Source organism: Pinus tabuliformis, chromosome 7 (genome assembly GCF_031772625.1).
Source record: "Pinus tabuliformis cultivar Carrire ecotype Pingquan chromosome 7, CPIR1, whole genome shotgun sequence".
Classification (NCBI taxonomy): Eukaryota; Viridiplantae; Streptophyta; class Pinopsida; order Pinales; family Pinaceae; genus Pinus; species Pinus tabuliformis.
Window position 1 is genome coordinate 107728467 of NC_142293.1, and position 22395 is coordinate 107750861.

The following is a 22395-nucleotide window of genomic DNA, read 5'->3' on the forward strand; positions in this document are numbered from 1 at the left end:
ATGTAAATTCGAGTTTCACGGAGACAGGATCAGGGTAGCTGATAATCCCTTTCTTGTTGAGAGGGAGTGTTGAGAAATGGAAACAAGAAATTCCAGTTTAATTTGTTCTTGAATTAAACTAAGAATTAAAAATGAATTATATTCTCATAGAAACTTGTAAATAGTTAATTAAGTTTATTCACTTAATTAGCTTAGGGATTTCAAGTTGGAAGTCTTTTTGTATTCATGTATATGTTCTCCCTAAATTTTGGGGGTCCGAGATGAGTTTGTTTGAGTTGTAATTAGATAACTTAGTTTGACTGAGTTATAGACAGTTAAACTAGTTCTAACTGTTTGTGGAACTAGTAGAGGATTAGTAGTGAGTTGGTGCACTGGTGAATCCTCATGTGCTACTCTAACTAACTGAAGATTCCCTCATGAGAAACTCATGCATGTCAGTTTAGAGAAAGACCCAGTTGAGACTAAATTGCAGGAACAATGTACTATTAGTTGTAGAATGATACGAGTTGTACAGATAATGCATGTAATCAGAAGAGGACCTAAATTTGTATTGCATAGTTATGGACGAAGGATTTCCCAATTAAATATGAGCTAATCCTCACAAGAAAAAGACAAGGAAATAGGGTCTTGGCAAGCAACAAAATTGGCTAAGTTTTGGCTAAAGAGGGCTTGTGAGGCAAAGATTTGATCATACTTGGGCAGGAATTGTTCTAGTGAGTACAAGATTTGTATTATCACTCAAATTTATGATTAATGCAATAGATAGTCGGGGTTTTGAGCAATGGATTTTCCTAGAGAAATTATTGGGTTATGTGCCATTGATTATCTTCCTCTTGTTGATTATTGTTTTCATCGATCTATTGGTTTCTGTTATTTAAAGAGTAGAGTAGATTCTTGTCTTTTGTTTTAGTACATTACATGAGTTGTGAACCTATGGGAAAATCTACATCAAAGGCCGCATAAAGTAAATCCATGTGGACAGTTAAGAAGATCTGAGAAATTACAATTGTGTCTAAACAAGAGTGGTGTAACCATAACAAATCTTTATTCAAAAGTAGTTTGTAACAACTTCTATCTTTTTATTATTTTTGTTAGCTTAATTAGCATGATTCTCATGACTGATTCGTTTTCCTAATTTTGGGGCTTTGTAAAGACGTTATAAAAGAGCTTAGTCTAATGCGAAGGGGTACGACACAAGGATAATACTTAGATTTTGATCTTGTACTCTTCAAGTATTTTTCATATGAGCATAAATCTAGTGATATTACTGCAATTTCTATGTTGAATCCTTAACTAGTATTCGTTTTACTCCTGCACTCTGTTAGGGAGGAAGGGACCTCCACTTTAGAAAGGATCGCAGTGTTGGTAGGAAATTTGTTTTCTTTCATATTTTAGTGTGACTTTCTTATTGTTGTTGCAAATGTTTCATTGTGGGATAGATACACTTCTACTTTCAGATTTATTTTGTGTTGTTACATAAGATAATCAATTCCATGTTATTTAATTGATGTTATATCTTTAGTTGATAGTGTATGGCACGCCTATCTTTATTATGAAGTTTTTATGAAGTGTGGATTCTTTCCTTGTTGAGTGTGTTTCATTTTTGCAATGTGCCTTTTAATTCTTGCAAGTGTATATTTCCATTCTGCAAGAGTGCTTTAATTTCTGTAAGTGTTCAACGACATTTCTTCTATTTTACCTGGCTGTTACATGTATTGACACAGATTGTGTAGACACCTTCGAAATAAAAAGACTTACCCTAGTTGATAATTAATGATTGTGGTTTAGTTACTTTAGGAGTGATAAAACCGCACAAACAATAATCATTTACTTAATATCATAAAAGGGGAATTCGATCCCAACATTGAATAAGTGTAGTAAAAATGGACAAACATCATACATAGTGTGATTAGATAGATTTGGTATTTACATTATTGTTTGAAAAGATAATTCCCAATTTCCCTCTAATTATTGGCCCAACCTTGGTATGTGCTTGGACATCATTTCTCTCTACATATGCAAGTTTTGGATCTTGGAGTAGAAATATTTTTTGGAGTATTTGGTATTGTAGAATGTCTCACCAAAACTCCACATTGATTAAATAGAAGGAGAGGGGTTGGTGAATTTCAAACTTAACATAATTGATTTTACTTCTAACTTTTCAAGAAATAGTAATGTGAAGGGGATTTTATGTCTTCTCTATATCTACTATTGAATCCTCAATAGTAGTAGGAGGTATCACACTATAAACCTAAGGTGGTTGGTCATTAACATAATTAGACAATGAGGCACATCAAGGTTTTATACTCAAGCCTTTAAATTTTCAACAACAACATACTACCAAGGTGTGGTTTCATAAAATAAACTTAGTTCATAGTAAAGTACCCCTAACTTAACAATGCATGCTAATGTTGGCAAGGTAAATTAGTTTTTTATTATCTACTATATAAATACATCATCTTACTTCAAATAATATCTTGCATCATTCTTATATAAGGTGCATGATGGATATTAATGTATCATACATATCCAAAATTTACCCAAATTATGGTCTTGTAAAATTCAAAGTATAGTTATTCCAATGCTAATAAATGCACACCCAAAAGTAGTAGACTTTCATTCACATATTGGCATATGATTAAATTCAATACCTATTCCAAAGAAAAAATAGATAATTTCCAAACAACATAATGGGAATACATAATTTTTAGTAAATGGTGTGTTACATTGTAACCATAATTTTTAGTGATGCATCCTACTGCTAGAAGAGGCATAAGTGTACCATGTCTTAAAGCACATCAAAGAGGCTTGTTTTGTTTGAGTGCATTGAGAAACGTGAAGCATTTCTTTTTAAAAAACTATTCTGTCACACTTGAATAAATTACGAATTGTGAAGGTATATACTTTTATTTTCTTAGGATCCTGGTTTTTTGTGCTTTTCTTGTTTCTAGAGCAGTATTTCACAAATTCATAAACATCTTAACAAAATCGAAATATGTAAAATTACATCGACAAATAAAATGTAATAAAATTTATTCTGGCGGTTACAATTTAACCTAATAATTACTTCCCTCCATTTCAGTTGTTTACCGTCGCCTGACTTTAATAATTGCTTCCTTTGGTTTAGCCTTCCCCACTTTAATAATGGTATTTGTTTTGTCGGTAATTTTTTTTATTACTTTGATTTTTCGTTACTTGAAAGGTCATTTCCATATAAATATGGTAATATTTGTTGACCTACTCAATATGAAATATGTTTAATTCCGAACCATATTTTCAATTCCAAACCATATCTATTGTGGGAATTTTCAAAAAAAAATTAAGATACACTATGATTAATAGAGAATCGCTGCACTAATGCGTTGAGTCTAAGTAGGTGCACTTTTAAGCATAGTAACCCATGTGTAAATAATTTGTTGCATAATTAATGGTGGGAACGTTGGTGTATCTTGTTTGTGTTATGCCTCAATGTATGTTTATATTTTGGTAATATCTTAAAAAAATATTATTATTATTATTTTTTTTTATTATTTTGGTAAAGTAGGGGTTATAATATTAATTTCTCATTTATTTATGATGTTTTATAATAGAATTTTAATGTTTGTTTGTTTTAAGAAAATGAATATTATAGTTTTTAATGATTAAAATATTTAAAAGAAAATAATTTTTTATTATTGAGAATTTGTAAAATATTTTTATTTCAAAAAATAAAATCCATTATATTAATATTTTATGAATTATTATAAGTTAATTGAATTTGATGATAATAATTATGATATTTATACCTTATTGAAATAATTTGAAAAACACCGTATTAAAAAAAAATAGATCACAAAATTGAATACTTCAAAATATTTTACCATTTAAACATAAATAGTGTAACAAAAGTCAATATTTATTTAACAACTAGTTATATTGAACCTGAGAAATTACAATGCTAATACACTAAACCTTTAACAAATTAACCCCCTAATTTACAATCCACTAACAAATAATTCATCAACTCCCAACTGTTGAGGCTATGACTTGCCAAACCCAAATGGCCAATAAATTGGAGCAACTAGAAAATGATGGAAAAATATAACTTGGTCTAATATCAATCTACTTACATTTGCATCTTGTCTTGTTATCATGTCAAGTATCTAGCCAATCTAAGCTAAATTGTTCTTGTACCACATTAACCTGAAGATCCATGATGGAAACACTCTTGACATGTTCCCATTGCATCCCAATATTCTCATCACATGTAACATGTTTTAGAGATATCAACCCTCCAACTGATTTAGGCAATTTTCTCAACCGAGAACATTCTCTCATGTCAAGCTCCTTGAGTTTTCTTAGTTGTCCTGTTTCCTCAGGGAGTTCTTCTAAGTACTCACACAATGAAATATCAAGATATTCCAACTTCCCAAGTTTTCCAATAGAGGATGGAAGCTCTTTTAGTCCTAAACATGCAGATAATATCAACATTCTTAAAGTTTTGAGCTTTCCTATGTCGTTAGGTAACTTTTGAAGAAGATGACAGTTAGTGATAGACCACCTTTGAATTGAAGTCATGTCACAAATTCCTAGGGGTAACTCCTCCAAATCAAAACAATGATCCAACTTAAAATCCAACATTATGGGAAGCTTTATGCTTGAATCTGTGTTGCTGAAATTTGCCACATTTCCAAGCCCTTCACATGTGTTCAAAGATATCTTCTCTAAGTTATGTAACACTTTCATTTTCTCTTGAAATCGGGGCACAATCAACCTCTCTAGGTGAATAGTCTTAAGTTGAGTGAGAGAAGATAAAAGTGATAGACCATTCACAATGGCCCTTTTGCATCCATAATTAGATATTATGAGAACTTTTAGTTTTTTCATATATCTCAAGAATGATGGAAGAGAATATTCGCTCGTAGAAAAGTGTAACACCAAAGCCTCGGTATCACAAAATTTCATCTCACACCATTGATTCTCTTGCATGCAACTTACATAAATGAACCACACCGCAATGTTAAATTAGAATTATAGATTACTAGACACAAGTTATGAAATAATTACTTATCTTTTTAAAGAGAGTTTGTATCAAAGCAAAACCTGAGGACTAATATGTGATAAATGCATGTATATCACATAGTGATACATTATTAGATGTAATATGTGATTTACCTATAACACACATGTATGTGTTTAATGTATGCATATCACACAGTGATAACCTATTGGATGTAGTATTTGATTCAATTATGACATGCATGAAAAATATTATGAACTTAATATTACATTTCTTTGAAGATGGGGAATATGGTGATTCTAGATGGAAATATATAGTTTTCCTTGAAGTTGATTGTTTGTCACTCAAGTAAAAAAACTAGAGTACATTTTTCTATAAAACAAAATTAGAATAAAAATGTATAATATGTAAATTAATAACTAGTTCATTTACATTTTTGGGGTAAGACAAATGACATTAAAGGTTAAATAATTAGTAAATATTTTATAATAATTTGGTAATTATATAATGTAGATTTAGAATCTCTAGTTTCTAGGCATAATTCATGACATAATCACTTTTTATCAAACTTATTGGTTATCATGAAACACAAAAGACTAGAGAGAAGAAGTAACTAACCCCAATACAAAATTTGTTTACTCTAATTTAGAGAAAGAAAGTGTGTACACTTCAACCAAAGCTAGTAAACAAACTTACCAGTGTGAATAGAAACTACTTGAGCATTAATAGTTTGATCCTTGAGAAGCTCCCACTTTCTTGTAAAATGTTTCTCCTTTTTAGGCACGAACAACCTCTTCCTATGAAGTATATTACCTTGGGAGGCCAAGTATAGGGCCAAGTCATGCATCACGTCATGTTGAGAAAAGTATAGCTTAGAGGCACTTTCATAATTGATTGATTGACACCTATTTGTCCCAATTACCAAAAAAAACAAAATATGTAAGCCAAAGGAAGACAAGATCAAAAAATTTGAGCACAACAAGCAAAAGAGAAGGAACTTACTGGAAATTATTCATTAAATTTAATAGATTTCTGCTTGCAAGTTCTAATAAGATGACAAAAGCATCTTTGAATTCCATCTTTCGCACATAAACCCAAATGTCCAATAACGCATCCACAGATATTTTCCTATCATTTGGAAATGACCCTAGGTCTAAGAAGCATTCTTGGACTTCCTGATCTAGGGCATCAATACTAGTTTGCAAGCACATAAGAAGTCCTTGTTTGTGATAATTTGATATTGGTTCCCCATTTAGAAGCTTGTTGTTAGCACTCTCCCATGTTGGGCGAGGTTCACCATGCAAAGAGCTTCCAATCACCTTTAGAGCAAGTGGTAGTCCTTTACATTTTGCTTTGACCTATTAATCATACATTAATAACAATAAGTCAAAATTCTATAAGTAGAAAACCAATCAAATTTATATTTTTGTTTTTGAAAACATGGATCCATTTCCTAGGAAGCTTAAAATTCGTTCATAAGTTCTTTTTCATGGCTTAGGAATATGAAATGTTTTGAGACATACATTAATAAAAGTAAGTCAAAATTGTATAACTGGAAAACCAATCAAATTCATATTTTTGTTTTTGAAAACATGAATCCATTTCCTAGGAAGCTTAAAATTCATTCATAAGTTCTTTTCATGGCTTAGGAATATGAAATGTTTTGAGACTTTTTGAAATTAATGATACTATTGAAGGATAATGAGTATATGCCTATTATCTCTTCTCTTCAACTTTATTCCATACTTTAAATGAAGTATTAATTTTGGAATGAAATTTCATGGTTATAGCTTATAATTAGGGGTGTTTGTAATGATGGTGTATATTGCAATTACTAAATCCAATCAAAATTACACCAAACTCTTGACACAATGATATGCAAAATATAAATAACATTACATTGTTATCAATTGCATACCTGTTTGACTAGATGTTCATCTGCAATACTTGGAATTGATCTTTGTCCAAAAGCCCACAAGCAAAAAAGGGACAAAGCATCTGCATCATCCAATAATGGCATTCCATAAAGTTGAGTAGAGGTCTCACTGTGCATTATAGAATTATCTCGAGTTGTCACAAGGGTCTTATGTTTATCCCCTTTAAATAACAATTCTTCCAAGTTTTCCCTAGACCAAACATCATCCAACACCACTAAAGTTGGTTTGTCTTGCCTTTCTAGAAATTGTTGTAGTTGTCTATGTGCTTCCTCCACATTTTGAAATTTAGGATTCTTCATATGAGTAATCTTCTGCCACATAGTCTCTAAAATTCCTTTCAAATTTGGGAATTGTGAGACAGTGAGGAAAATTATATTATTTTGAAAAAACCCTAACATACATAAAAAAACAAGTGATTAGATAAAAACCCCATAATCTATACATGAATAAGTTTTTAAGAAGTTAAAAAAAAACACTCAAGTGCTTAACGTTGATAGTTTATAACATAATTTCCACATTTTCCAATATCCATCCTAACCTTTCACTATAAAGATGATTATTGAAGCGAATTTGACTACCATTAAAATCCAAATTTATTCATCTGGGACTACTTATTATATAAAGCTTATGTTGTTAGGGTTCATTTGATATTATTAAATGATATCCAATTTATAATACACTTTGTAACTAAATCAAATTAAATTAAAATTGAAAGAAACATCAATAATAATTAGGGTTTAAGTGAAAGGATAACAACAAAAGTCTTTCTAAAACCCAAACTATATGGAATGTCCATATAACCCATTTTCCTAAAATATTTCTTGTTTTCTAATAAGATAATTAAATAACTAATCAAATAATTAAATTAGCCAACCAATTATACATCTAAGAAGCCCAAATGGCCATTGAGGTAGCTTGGTTATTTTTTGGTTGATTAAGATTAATTTTGAGACTACTTTGAAGATAACAAAACAATTATACTTCCAATAAACCCAAATGGCTATTAAGGTGGGTTGGATTATTTTTTGGTTGATTAAGGTTAATTTTGAGACTACTTTGAAGATGGCTTTGATCTTCTAACTCTGAAGATTTTGGCAAGATGCTCAATAACCCTTAATGTGCTAGCATCTATAAGTTATGAAAAGGTGAAACAAGGTTATGCCAACTTCCATTATTTTATGGTTCTCTTCTTAGAAGAAGTTGAAATATGTTGGCCCTATAACTCCCCTTTAACAAGTTTTATAACTATAATTAGTAAAATTTCAATAATGAGAAACATTTTTGACATAAAAGAGTGCAAACTATTTGAAATGTCTAAGTTTTCATCCCATTAATGCTACTTTCTTAGGTCATGTTACAAAAGGTGTTGGGAGGTAGTTTTTGCACTCTCCCCACCTAGATTCAAATCATAGATGAGACTCTAGCTCGTTATGCTAAGCCTAGAAGGGTACACATCCCCATGAGTGGTACCCCTCGTAGGATTATCTCCCTATGTTTTGGTCCTTGCTAAGTCATAAATTACCTATTAGGTGTAGTATTTTGAGTTGTTGAGTAGCTTAAGAATTATCGTGATAACAAACCAAATTTAAACCTCCACTTTGGTCAAAATAATCCTAATCAATTATCAATTCTAAATATAAAATAAAAAACTAAAAAAACAAAAACTTATATCAATTTTATTAAGACACTACACATAAAAATACAAATAGAAATCCTACATGTTAACGCAAATGTTCATAGGATTTTGTAATGGAAAACCTTTTTAATACCCTATTGTTGAATATTATATATGTTATTATGCATGTTTGTATTTTATGGGCAAAGAGTACTTTGATTAACACAATCACATTGATACCTTAGATAATATATGTCAATATTTGTTATTTTTTATTATCAGATGATATTTGTTATTTTTTATTATTTAATGATATTCATTAATATATAAAAGATGAAAAATGACTGTAAACGATTTTATTAATATAATTAGATGCCAGTATTTAAAAACTATGCCATATCCATTTTTTTATTACAGAAATTAATTAGTTTAAAAACATTAAAACAATGAAAACTAGGGAAAAAGAAGGAAGAAAAAAGTGCTGCTGAGATAAAAATGATTTGACTTCTAAAAACCAAATCACCTTTAATTTCTTGGTCGTTGCAGAGGGCCAGTGCCATGGTTGTTTTGCCGAGGCCTCCCATGCCGTGCACCCCAACAACAGAAACGTCTTTCTGGAGCAGCATCCTCTTCAAATTCCAAATATTTTTTTCCATGCCAACTACAAAATCCGACTTGAGTAACCCATCATAATTGCAAGGAGGCTCATATGAAGATCCATCAAACATATCATCCACACCCATTTGTTGAAGTATCATGGCATTCTCATGGGGATCATTGGTCAACTGGGACACGTGTTTAAAGATTATTTCATTCAATTTGCTCTCATCCGTTGACCCGGAATGGTAAAGATGGCCTAGACTCTCCAGCTCTGTTATGAGATTCTTCACATCAAGGAGCATGCTGACAGGCATCTGATATTGAAGGAAGTCAGAGATCTCCTTCTCGAGTTGGCGAATTTGAGAGCCATATCTGAGGATCTGAAAGATATTGAAAGGGCTGCTCTTTTCACACTTTTTTACCAATTCAACGCCCTTCATAAGGATTTTCAAGAACTCCTCGTACATAGGATTTTGCTCATTTTGAGGCTTTACAATCTCCAATAAACACATCTGCTGAGTTGTTTGAATAAGGCCTGTGAGCAGCGCATCTAATCTGCTGCACGACTTCTTGCAGTCAAATCTGTCCATCCTATGCTAGAGGCTAGTGGGCAGGAAAAACAATTCAGCGCAATGTCTCAAAAAATACAGAGAAAGCAATTCGAAAACAAGTAGAATTTATCGCTTCAATATAACTACGTCCTTACTAGAAAATCTAGTTTTCTCCCTCCTCTTCGACATAAACATGTAATAGAGAAGGGAAGGGAATGAAACTTTTATAATCATATAATGTGGTAACAATTTCAAGGAACTAGCAGGGACACAGATCTGCCTTGGAATTGTTCCATGCGACTTATTATTTTGTGAAGTCATCCATACAGGCAGTGATTCAATAAGGGTAGGCAGCGTACAATAGCAAATGCAATTTCTAAACAAATCAGACGAGACTTCTCAATTGTAGAAAATTAATTTCCTCCCTCCCTTTTTTATTACTTCTAGCTATGTGTATACCCTCTAACTAAGTCAATGATAGTCTAGATTCATTGGATTTATAAAGGGTTCTTGAACCATAATTTTTTTTGAATTTGTATGAATTTGATTGTTTAAGGTAACAAAAGAAATACTTAATGGTTAATTTTGTTCCGTGTTTAAGGATAAGAATTTTTAAACTTAATTCATATGCAGTTAAAGAAAATTAATGGTGGACTTTGCTCTGTATTTACTAAATATTTCTAATATATAATTTATTAACTTTTTTTATCAATTTTTTTTATAAATATAGTTTTTTTAGTTTATGATATATGTTCATCCTGATGGGTTTATAACTAAAGAACTTCCAGCATCATTTTTATTGGACTTATTGGCCAAAAAGTAATAGAGGAAAAATATAGTTAAGAATAAACAAAATCAGACCACATATTTTTCCAGAAAGAAAAATCAAAATAGTTATATTGAGAAAATATAGAGTTCAAAATACGTGATCGAAATCATATCTATGTGAAACAGCAGGAAGACATGCTGCAATTTCATTTGTGAGAATTGTTGAGGCAGCATATTTACATTATGTCACTGATTTTATATTGAAAACCCAGCGAGAATCACGGAGCCCCGCATTGTGCAAATTGGCGCAACATAAACCAATACAACCAAAATGTCCCAAGAACAAACAAACATCCAAATTTCATCCTTGAACTATAGGGTTTTCCAGAACATCTAGGTTGTTTCCTAGTGGCGGATGCAGATGAAAAGTTTCGTGCACATGTCCCTCATTATGCTCCATCTTTCCCTCAAGTGATCCAACCTCTTTATAATTCTTTTTTGAATCTGACACAAGGCAACCCGACAATCCATCATATGCCATCGATTGTGTTGAAGATCATTCATAAAGTCGACGATCTCATTATGGTCATCATGGTGGTCTTGAGAAATTTGTTCCAGTAGCTGAGTAACTTGGTGAAGGTGGTTTTCTAGCGTATCAAATGGTGGAGCAAACTCTATTCTTCACGAGGAGTGGACAACTTGCTAGTCTAACTCCTCACCTAGATCTCTCAACTCCACTTTTTTTTTTTGCTACGGGTCCTCTTGCTCCACCACCTTGGCGTGCGTGACCCCTTTGATGTTGCATGGTGTCTGGGGTGGCACTTTTTCTATACCCAACCTATGTCCAACCCCACTTGTACTAGTTCTCCCAATTAATCCAGCACTAGCGGGTGAGCCCAAAACCAAAGCGACAATAGCACTACATGATAGGATGAGAGGGACAAGTTCAGGTGTACCCTTGCACAAATGATTTTCCAATTCTAAAATCACAACCACCCACACCTAGTCTAGAGAGACCATGAGTCCCCTTGAAATTGAAATGTTCAAAAGAGGAAACAAGACATCAATGTATGTCAATCCAATTCACCCAAAACTCTATGAAGATAAAGCCTCACCTAGATGGAAGACCACAATTTAGAAACATATGGGGAAACAAGGTAAAAAAATTGGTTGGAGAGTTGTAAATTCCTCAAGGTTTAATCACAATTTCTTCCCGCATAACTTGAGAAGGGTTTAGCCCTCTCTTCCCAAAATCCACAACAAATACAAACATAACAACCAAGAACCACACTACTACCTTAATGGGTACACCAACAGACTTACTGACAATGAAAATCAGGGCTAAAATGATAGTTAAAAAGAGGAAAGTTACTTGGAAATCTTAAAAAGATACTAGAGTTTTGGTAAAGGTTCCTTGGTTCCCTATCTCAAGCGTTGCCTTCCCCATTGAGCTTCAAAGCTTGCACACGAAGGCGTCACCCATGACCACGAGCATGGGATCCTCTCAGTGACCAGATCACTCACTTCCAAGCTGATTGTAATTCTTCCCCTGTCGTCACATCTTGAAGGGTCTAGGATGACAAAGGAAAAGGGCCACCTTGCGCACCCGAATCAACAACTTTGTCTACTACCCGAACTCCCATCACCTTGCATAGAAAACACTCCAAAAGGCCGTCGAGAACTCTTGCAATGCCTACAACTTCTAGAACCATCTCTTGGTGCCAATCCTAAGGCACTTATAGGACATGCTTCTTCAATGCTCGTTAGGCATGAGCAGGGGAGTAAATACCCCTTGTTATAGACTTCCATTCACATTTGATATCACCCATCGAGAAATAATTAGATAAAATTTAATTGTTAACTTTACTATATATTTATTCAAGCCAAGAAAAGCAGAAAAATCAGTCATACAGTGCTTGACCTAATTTGGATCCGGAGATTCCCAAATAGGTTAACCTTTTTCATTGTTGCTGAATCCATGAGTAAGCTACTAATTTCTAATCTAGATAAAATTTAATTGTTAACTTTATAATATTTTATTAGATATTTATAATATACAATTTAAATACAATTGAATTTGTCATATTTTATTAAATATTTCTAATATATAATCTAAATAAAAATATTTGTTGACTTTATTATATTTTATTAGATATTTGTCATATAAAATCTAAATACAATTGAATTTGTTATATTTTATTAAATATTTCTAATATATAATCTAAATAAAAAATTATGAAGCATATAGATTGTTGAATAGTCATCAAGAGTATCTAGAAAGAGGAGTATTAACGAGGACAAATTTTTGTGGTTAGACCTAATGAAGGATTAGATAAATTTCTATGAAATTTAACCGAACACTATACATTTTAAACTGTACATTTGTTTAAAAATGAAGGTTACAAATTTGCTTCACATGTACACGGAATACCAGAAACAGCAAATGAAAAACATGTAACTTACACTGAATACCAGAAAGAGTAAATGGAAAACATGTATGTAACTATTAATGGCTAATGCCATTAACCTTCAATGAGAAACATGTAACTTACACTGAATACCAGAAACAGTAAATGGAAAACATGTATGTAACTATCAATGGCTAATGCCATTAACCTTCAATGAGAAAATTTCTCAACGCGTATCTTTTAAAAATTGCTAACGCATTATCCTTGCTTTTTCTAATGGAACTTCGTCGCAGATACAAGTAGAGAAAAATGGTTCATGCCGTATGAAAGGAATACAAGGCTCTTCTCTTGCACGTAAAGAGGATGCTTGTTCAAAGTAAACGACAATGATACATAAATACCATACTGAAACATTGGATATTTTATTTTATATGTACTTTCTTGGGGAGCAGGGCTCGGTATTTAATAATATTGAAGTAATTATATATGGGTGGGAAGATAAAGTGAATATGCTTTTAATATAAAATGTTGAGAATAAATTTATTTTATAGAATAGAAAAGAAATCGTTGGGAAATCAACTACAACCTCATAAAATAACTGTTAAGGATAATGAATTTAGTTATAATTCATAAATGTTATGGATTGAAAACCAGAATTATAAATATATATTGCATATTTTATTTTATATGCACTTTTCTTTGGGAGAAGGGCTAAGTATTCAATGAGATGAAATAATTATATATGGGTAGATTAAGGAAGAAGATAAACGGAATATGTTTTTGGGAGAAGGGTTAAGTAGTTAATGAGATAATAATTATATATGGGTATACTAAGGAAGAAGATAAACTGAATATGTTTTTAATATACGAGGTTGAGAATAAATTTATTTTATAAAATAGAAAAGAAATTGTTGGGAAATCAATTACAATTTTGTAATGTAAAATAAATTATTAAGGATAATGAATTTAGTTGTAACTCATTAAGACTTATTATGGATAGAAACTAAGAATTATAAATAAATATGTTGTTACATATGATTACAAAATTAGATTATTGGAATTAAACTTAGAGCAGGAAGAGGGTTTTATTTTAGGTGTAGTATTTAGTGATAAATGATTTCTATTTATTATTGGTCTCTTCATTGTTTATTAGAATATTATAGTTTATATATGGCCATATGTATAGTCAAGAACACATCAAACCAAAGGATTTTATGAGTCTTACTTGAAAGCCAATTCCTCTTTCATCTTTCTTGATGCTCTCTTACTACTCATGTTGTCCTATGATGAGGACAATGATCCCTTAAAAGTTACAATGAGCTAAATTTTTCTCTTCAAGAGCCACTTTGCTCATGGTACACGCTGCAATTGTGTAGTCTATTCCATAAGCTCATGCAAATGGACCACATCCATTTCCACCTTGCGTATTTGCACCTAGATATATAAACATAGATGGGCATGGATTAGGGAGTCATATTGTTATGTAAACTTTGTATTCTGCCATGGATTTGCAAAAATGCATCAATCATTGATTTTCAAAGATGATATAAAATATCAATTACATCAACCTACTTCTGTGGTGTATTAAATTCCACAACCTATGGGAGAGAATCCCCTACAAGGGATAAATTTTAAGTAATACTCAAAGGGAGTAGTTAGTGCCAAAGAAAGACCAATTCCAAGAAAATTAGGCATATTTTCAATACCTTATAATGTGTTTGAGGGTTTCATTTTTCCTATATATATGGCACTTACACTAAGGGACCCCTAAGTATTTCAAGTGTTGAGTAATATGTAGGAAATTGTGGATTAAGGACAAAAAAACACTACTTTTTGATTTTCTAAGCTACTTATTATAAATAAATTTCAACTAGTATAGTAGTTTTTCTCCTATGACTCGATTCTCCAAACTTTGTTCAACTTGGCATCCATTTCAAGTATAGAGGATAGCTGCTTGTATCCATTGTTTGACTTAGATTTCTTGAAACATTTCCTTTCGATCTTCCTCTAATTCTTCAAGAATCATGCAACCATGGCATGTTGGGTTTCAAAAATGTATTGGTTCGTATTAGGTCCTAAATAATTTTTTAATTATTACTCCATATCGGATGTTCATATCGAATTTTGTTTATAGTGTATCTTAAGTCTTCTACTTTCCAAATTGCATTGTAGAGATCCCTATGGAATTGAATACCCTTTTTAAAAAATATTTTGGTTGAGAAATAAGTAACCTCAACCAGAGGCTCACCATCTTAGAGGTCCACTAATAACACAAATATTGCGTTCATTGAAAGAGATGTTAAAATTCCATATGGGAAATTTGTCTCCATTATTAATCAAATATGATATTACATATATACAGGAAGTGTTGTCTCAAGATAGGGAAGCTATCTTGGACACACAATCAGTTGGTTGAGAGAATATCTCAACCACACACCAAAATAGGGAAACCACTCCTATAGACTAGGAACAGACCCTTTACATAGAAAGTCACAACTGAGACATGTAGGAATTAATATTCCAACACACCCCCTTAATGAGTACTTGTCTCATTATCAATCTGAAAAGTCTAATTGTGGTCAAACATAACAAAATAATATGTTGACGTCCATATAAAGGAGCAACCATCCACCAGAATGCATGGGTACTAACTGTTGCAACTGCCAGTCTTGTAGGATGTCCTTCACATACATGGTTCTTTCAACCATTATAACTGCACACATGTACTTATAAATGTAAACCCACCTCCATCATCATGTGTTTTATCGAATTACCTGTAACCATGCTTTGGGTTTTATTGGATCACCCTCAACCATGCCACCAAAGGCTCTCAGCTACCAAGGCTAAACACAACCACCAAGGCTCAACTCAACCATGAAGGCTCTAACATAGCCTCGAAGGCTCACCATAGTCGCTCTAGGCCACAAATCTGCCACTAGGGCACTCTAGCCACTCTAGGCTACAAGCCTGCCACTAGGGCACTTTAGCCACTCTAGGCTACAAGCCTGCCACTAGGGCACTCCAGCCACTAAGGCTCACCAAGGACCCGACTCAACTAGGCCACGGGTTTTCTCGGCTAACCCTAAACCATGCCAACATGAATCTCTTTCCCACTTCACTCTTACATGTGGTTTCTGGCTTACCAAAAACCGACACTGCAAATACAAAGTGGTTTTTAGATTACCATGAATTATATGGGGTACAAATGCCTTACAAGTCTTACAACACAACTCCAACTTTTCGAGTTACCAGGTACATACATTACAAAGACCACTAAAAAACATCCCAGACTTGCTTACACATGTGATTCACATTACAACATAATAGAGTCTATTCCACAAACACAAACAAACTCACACTAACTTTCACCTAGTTGTCCATCAACATTTAATCATGGTTGATGCTCATTTAACATCTTGGGCATCTTTTTCTTTGTCAATTAAATCTTGGAACTCCATGCTTAACCTGTCATCATTTGTTAGAGTCGTGAATTATAACAAAATAACTTTACCTAAATTGAGTTAGCTAGGCTCAATAAGGCACAATAATTTTATCCATGATTCCAAGACATAAAAATAACTTTCATATTAACCAAACATCATATTTCTCTATCTCTACCCAACATGAATTTTGGCCACTATTTACAAACAAAAACAATAACACAACAACCAGATCTCCACTCATTTGAACTCCAACTTTAATTTTTTCCAAGTTTCCTTCTCATCCAGTGGTTTCTTTATCAATTATAGATGACCTGAACAAGCTAATATCTTGTCCCATCTCCAGCTTGCTAGACCCAACACCATGATCAAACTCATTTCCATATCCCCTTCCATTTACAGTCATTAATGGTGATGTTTCAAGAGCTTCTGCCACTACATGCTCAATAAGCAACTCATTTCATCCATGGCATGTAAATCCAAAATCCCAACACCAAACTCACCTCTATTTATGGGTTTGTGAACACATCAATGGCAACCTCAGGGGGAGTAAAAGGCTCCAGTCTAGACTTGCCACCGAGGTTCATGCTTCTTAACACATTAAACAACTTCTGGTTCTCATCCATCGATAGAAAGCCATATCCTGGAATAGGCGAATTGGAAAGAAAGCAGCGATCTAGGCCTGGGTAAGCCAAGTGCCTCAAGTCGGTTGGTTGTAGCCATCGAGACATGGTGGAATCACTGGCGTCACCTGTGTGCTTGCCCCCCCATAGTTCCTGTTTGGTCATATAGGGTTGCACTGCTCTGCTACAAATGAATGCCCCTCATTTGATGAGGGCCTCTGAGATAATAGAGCGGGTGGGCAGGCGTGGATATTTAAAATAGCCTCCTCATGCAGAGAGATTTCCAATCCTGGGTGACTTCTGTGAATGAGGATTTAATCGGAGTTATTCATAAAGTCCTCCCTAATTTGCACCGATGCCATGGCTTGAAACACAAAAGGTCCTATGCACAAAGGTGGTCAAATGAGGTCCCGGTAGCCTACTCCCTCGAATCCAGAACCTCATCAGTCCCTATAGCACTCCAAAGAGGTAGCTTACCATAGGTTCCGCTATGCACCATAAGTTGCTCATGTTGCAACAACGAAGAAAATGTTGTTGAGTTGTAACTTATCTCTTCACACTAGACCATATCGGGAAGCTCACCATAGCCTCCACAAATCTCCACACACCTCCGTCGACCCAATCACCACGCTTCACGCGTGTCCACCAGCACCATGGGCTGCCCTCTGATCTAGAATCTCTATTAATAACAATAGATAAGCCTGTATGAATTCACGTAGACAACACGGGTTTTGCCCCCAGCGTACCAGAGCTTCCCATCAAAAATACAAAGAAAAATGTTTCCATCGAAGCTGCACTGGGACTTCACCCACTACTGCATCGAATTAGAACTCTCCTCTTTGGCTTTGGACTCACCACAACAACTCCAAGCTTCCAACCAGCGAGGACTTTCATTAGCAGAGGCAAAGGAACATGATCACCAGGCTTCCATTCCGAGGGCATGGCTAGAAATTCGATCAACATTCCTGCCTTCCACGCATACATCGAGTCATCATCACATCTGTTGCACCAGTCAAACAACCACTGTCAAAATCAAATGGAAAAACCAGCGAAGGAAAAAAAAAACAGAACACTAATCAAATTCTTTATTTACCTCAGCCCAAGACAGGCCAACCATCATCAGCCCAAGATGGGCCAAGCCCATGAGGGGCCAAGCTCCCAGGGCTTTGATACCATGTTAAAATTCCATAAGGGAAATCTATCTCCGTTATTAATCAAATATGATATTACATATATACAGGAAGTGTTGTCTCACGATAGGGAAACTATCTTGGACACACAATCAGTTGGTTGAGAGAATATCTCAACCACACACCAAACTAGGGAAACCACTCCTGTAGAATAGGAACAAAATTAATTAAAAGAACATAAGAATGGGTAATACTTTTGTTGAAGGAATCATGAAGGTATCGAGTATTTCTGAGGTTAGATACCTTAAATGAAAAATATTAAATTGTAGAGAAGCTCTACCCATGAGAAATATTTCCCTCTAGATAAGCTCTTGTTTGGTGGGATCCTAGTGCCATTTTGTCATCCTCTAACATTAAGGTCATCTCTACAAATTTTAGCACCAATACAACCACCATGGGCCCCACTATGTGTTGAAAAATGCAGCAAGAAAGTCTCAATTTTATTTTACCTTTGTAAAATTGAGAAAAGTCGAATTTCCACTTTAGCAGATAACTTGGATGCACTTAAATTGTGTGACATGGCTCTTTTCACCCAGTTAACTCATTAAATTTTCATTAGAGGAGTTACAGTTCAATTAAGCATGTGTCATTGCTAATTTGTAGCAATCTAGGTCAGTTATTTCAAGTTGTTTTCAATTAAACTAGTTTTAGTTGTTGGGGGAACTAGTGGAAGGTCAGTTGTACAGTGAGACTTCAGTCTAACTCAATGATCATCCATTTAACTAATCAATCAACCAAAAATAGCTATGGAATTCAGATAATTTGAGGTCCCTAGTTGTGGTGAAGATTCCAAGGTTGTGTAGCATCAATTGTAGATTAGTATTGAGTATATATGTGTTGCATGAAATTAGATGACCAACCTCAAGAATTGTGCAACGAAATAGGGGCTCAAGCAGAGGAATAAATTGACTAAGTCTGAGTCAGAGATTCTCAGTGAGAAGAGAGGTAGGTTTTTCCTTCCTCCCTTGGATGGATTCTGGTTTGGTTTGAGATTTCTTCCCTTTTCCCTTCTTGCCCTTTCTAACCAATGCAAAGTTTTCTTCATCAATTTCTCACTAAGAGGCTCACATCTCAATTTTATGGTTTTGGGGCACAGTCGCACGCACAACGTAGGACAAAGTCGTCCGCAGTTTTTCGCACAAAAGTTCATCCATTTGACTGGAGCCTTCCAGTTGCATGGATAATTCTCCATCCATGTGACCGGGAGTGAGGGTTTCCATGGTCTAGATCTAACCACATTCACTTTCATATCAGGCTTAAGGGAGCAACTGGGAATCTATAGTCGCTCACATGACTCCTCCTCCGTGTGACTAAGACTTAAATGATGGAACCTCAGTTTTCTCAAGATTTTGCTAAGTGACCATAGCATTTCGCAGTTGACTACAGATAGTGACATGTCATTACAAACTTCAGAATCAAATTTTTGAGTATAAGTGTTGTTGGTTTCATTTATGGATGTTCTAGTTGTTTTTTCTAGTTAGTTGCATAGATGAATATATGAATCATTGTACTCTCTTTTGTTGAATCATTAGATGAAGATCTAATAAGAGGAATAATTTGAAATTGTTTTCTCCATTGTGGGTTTTTCCCTGGCCTCTAACCAATCCTTGCATCTCTATGTGTGAATGCGTTTCTTCTATTTTTTCTTTATGTTTTGCCATTGATGATGATGATATTGTTCTTTCTACATAGTTGCATATGTTGTTGAGTAATGATCTAAATCTAAATAACGTTATGATTTTATGGGGTGAATTGAATGTTTTAATGAGTAAATGCAATTATCAAAGCAAAGAACCCTATGAAAAATTAACATGGTTTCATAGCTAGGCTGAAGAAAAGTCATGGATATCACCCCCCATGGAGACAACTTTGATGGAAGAAATATAATATGGAGGAGACCTAAAATAATTCCAGGGTTTGAAGAAAACGTTATGAAATTTTTATATTAGGGCTTGATGGATATTATGAGGTTAGGGTTTGAGAGAAACCCTGGTTTATGGAAAATATCTGAGATATGAAACCTAGCATGATCAATGTGAAGATGCTAAGCACTTGTGACATATTGATCAAGCCCTATATGGAATAGTCTCTAGTAGGCCTATTTGTTGATAAAGTTGATTGAAATAGTGCGGGAATCAAGTTGACTATGGATAGTGATGGCTCTTGAAGGCTGGTTCAAGAGGGAGAGGATCACCTCTAACTGAAGGTAAGTTCTTTTCAATTTATGATGCTCCTTTATGTCCTTTCTTTTGTTTAGACTTGTTGGTCAAATTATTATTTTGATCGTTACTTATACTTCTTTCATGTATATTTGAATGAGATGTGATAAGTGGATCCTTCTTGAGGATAATTTGAGATGTAGGAAAGAAAAACTAGGACTGGAAAATGTAAAGAGGCACATGATGAAATTATGACAAAGTGCTACAAGCTACCTATGCCAAACGAAAAGGTGCATAAGTATTTGAATACTACAAGGTATGCATGGTATATTGTTTCAATTTTATGTTTCAGATGTATTAGTGGAAGGAAAGGTAAGCCCTAGGGTAGGATGAGAATGTCTCCTTCTCAAATCGTTCATGCATGCATATGAAAGTGATTTGGATTCATTGTTATTATGATGAAATGGTGCACTTGATATTGAACAAGTATCTTACATAATGAATTTATTGAATTTGTGGAGCATTTTGGAAATATTGATCTTTGATATATTGGTATACTTTATGTTTGGCTAACATCTATCATTTTTGGATATCTTGATCCCATGAAGAAGGCTAGCTCCTTGATTCTAATAAAAGGTAACTTGATGCTATTGATTTTTTTTTATGAAAAGCATGATAGCCATGATGATAGAAGTGTAACAATGAGATTGATATTCAGGATCTCTTGTTGACCATGGTAATATTTTTATGTAATTAGTAATTATGGAACATGGTAAAATTGAATGCCCTGACCTGATGGATTCAGTTACGCAACAAGGAAGTAATGTTGTGATCATGATTCTTGAAGTATGCTCCTATTAGCTATTTGGCATTAACACTTCATAAAATGTTGATGTCATGATGTCATGGTGAAGCAGATGATGCTAACATATACAACCATGATGAATATGTGGATATAATGTGACTTTATGATCCAATAGATATGTTGATGCATTACAGTATTATAATCAGGTTGATGACGTGAATAAAGATGACTTAAGTGGCTTACCATTCAGAGGGAGTTTATCTCCATAAGATCCATACTCCTATTGCCATCGACATTATATGTATATAATTTATTGTTGAAGTATGATTTATGGACATGCATAAACAAATATTTGACATTGTTGATCTACAATAAAATTATGATATGAGAAGAGAGATCTTTCCCTTACTGTAAGCCTCAATCACATAGAAGCAGGTGTGATTGTATCCTCTCGGTCACAGATAAGTAAGGTTGAGGGTGTGATTGTAGCCTCCCATCCACTTGCATAGAAGGTCTATGGGTCCGACTATGCCTGTTGGATGCAAAATTAAGTTTTGTGCATGGAATCAGATGTTCACCTAAAGGATGTCAATCCTACAAATGTGGAGTAGACAACAAAAAGATCTGTGAGTAGGGATGTTTTAATTTTTACTATAATATGAATATCTATATTGAACTTGTCTTTGCAAGTGACCAGGACATGCATATAGATATGTCATTATGTTTGAATGTTATGCTACTAGAGTTTGACATAATTTGGCTAATTGATATAGATGAGAAGTGTTTGAAGTTCTGACATGATGCTTGATAATGAATTAGAACCTTGACTCGATGTTGAGATATGTTCTGGACTATGAATGTCACTATCATAGTGAATTTGTGATTTGACCTGATGACTAAGGATTTGATTTAACAACTGGTGATTTTCCTTGATGACAATGTTATGTGGGCATAGTGACTTTCAGTGACTAATATTGGTATTCGATAATGGTTTTGTTATGAAACCAACTCACAAAAAAGAAGAAGAGATATCTCAACGACTTTAAAATTAGCCTCTTCAAGGGGGAAACCACCTTTGCATTACACAAATGAATAATTCTTGGATGATACAAATGACAATACCTCCTTTGTATATATGGGTCTAAGGGGTCACAATATAATAACAACCTACATAACAATAATAATGTAAGGGATTCTATGGGGTACAAAAATAACAATATGGGGGCTACATGGGCACAACAATAACAATAAGGGGGATACACTAGTATTATAGGGACCTAACATGCCCTTCTCCTTAAAA

At 33.9% G+C, this 22395-nt stretch overlaps 1 protein-coding gene across 1 annotated transcript; it reads right to left on the minus strand.

The window, feature by feature from the left end:
• Positions 1-4134: 4134 nt before the first annotated feature.
• LOC149245517 (putative disease resistance protein At5g47280) lies at positions 4135-9591 on the minus strand. Its single transcript, XM_089439004.1, has 5 exons — positions 9075-9591; positions 6918-7327; positions 6002-6357; positions 5692-5904; positions 4135-4972 (listed from the first exon to the last, which is right to left on the minus strand). The coding sequence occupies exons 1-5, from the start codon at positions 9589-9591 to the stop codon at positions 4135-4137; spliced, it is 2334 nt and encodes a 777-aa protein (XP_089295130.1).
• Between the last annotated feature and the right edge of the window lie 12804 nt (positions 9592-22395).

Bases quoted from the DNA above. Each gene is read 5' to 3' on its own strand.
- LOC149245517 (XM_089439004.1), bottom strand. From the start codon at position 9,591: ATGAAGGGCGTTGAATTGGTAAAAAAGTGTGAAAAGAGCAGCCCTTTC. The intron at 7,328-9,074 runs GTGATTTGGTTT...TATGTATGTTAG, and splicing joins CAACGACCAAGAAATTAAAG to GGTTTTTTCAAAATAATATA. The intron at 5,905-6,001 runs GTAAGTTCCTTC...TGGGACAAATAG, and splicing joins AATTTAATGAATAATTTCCA to GTGTCAATCAATCAATTATG.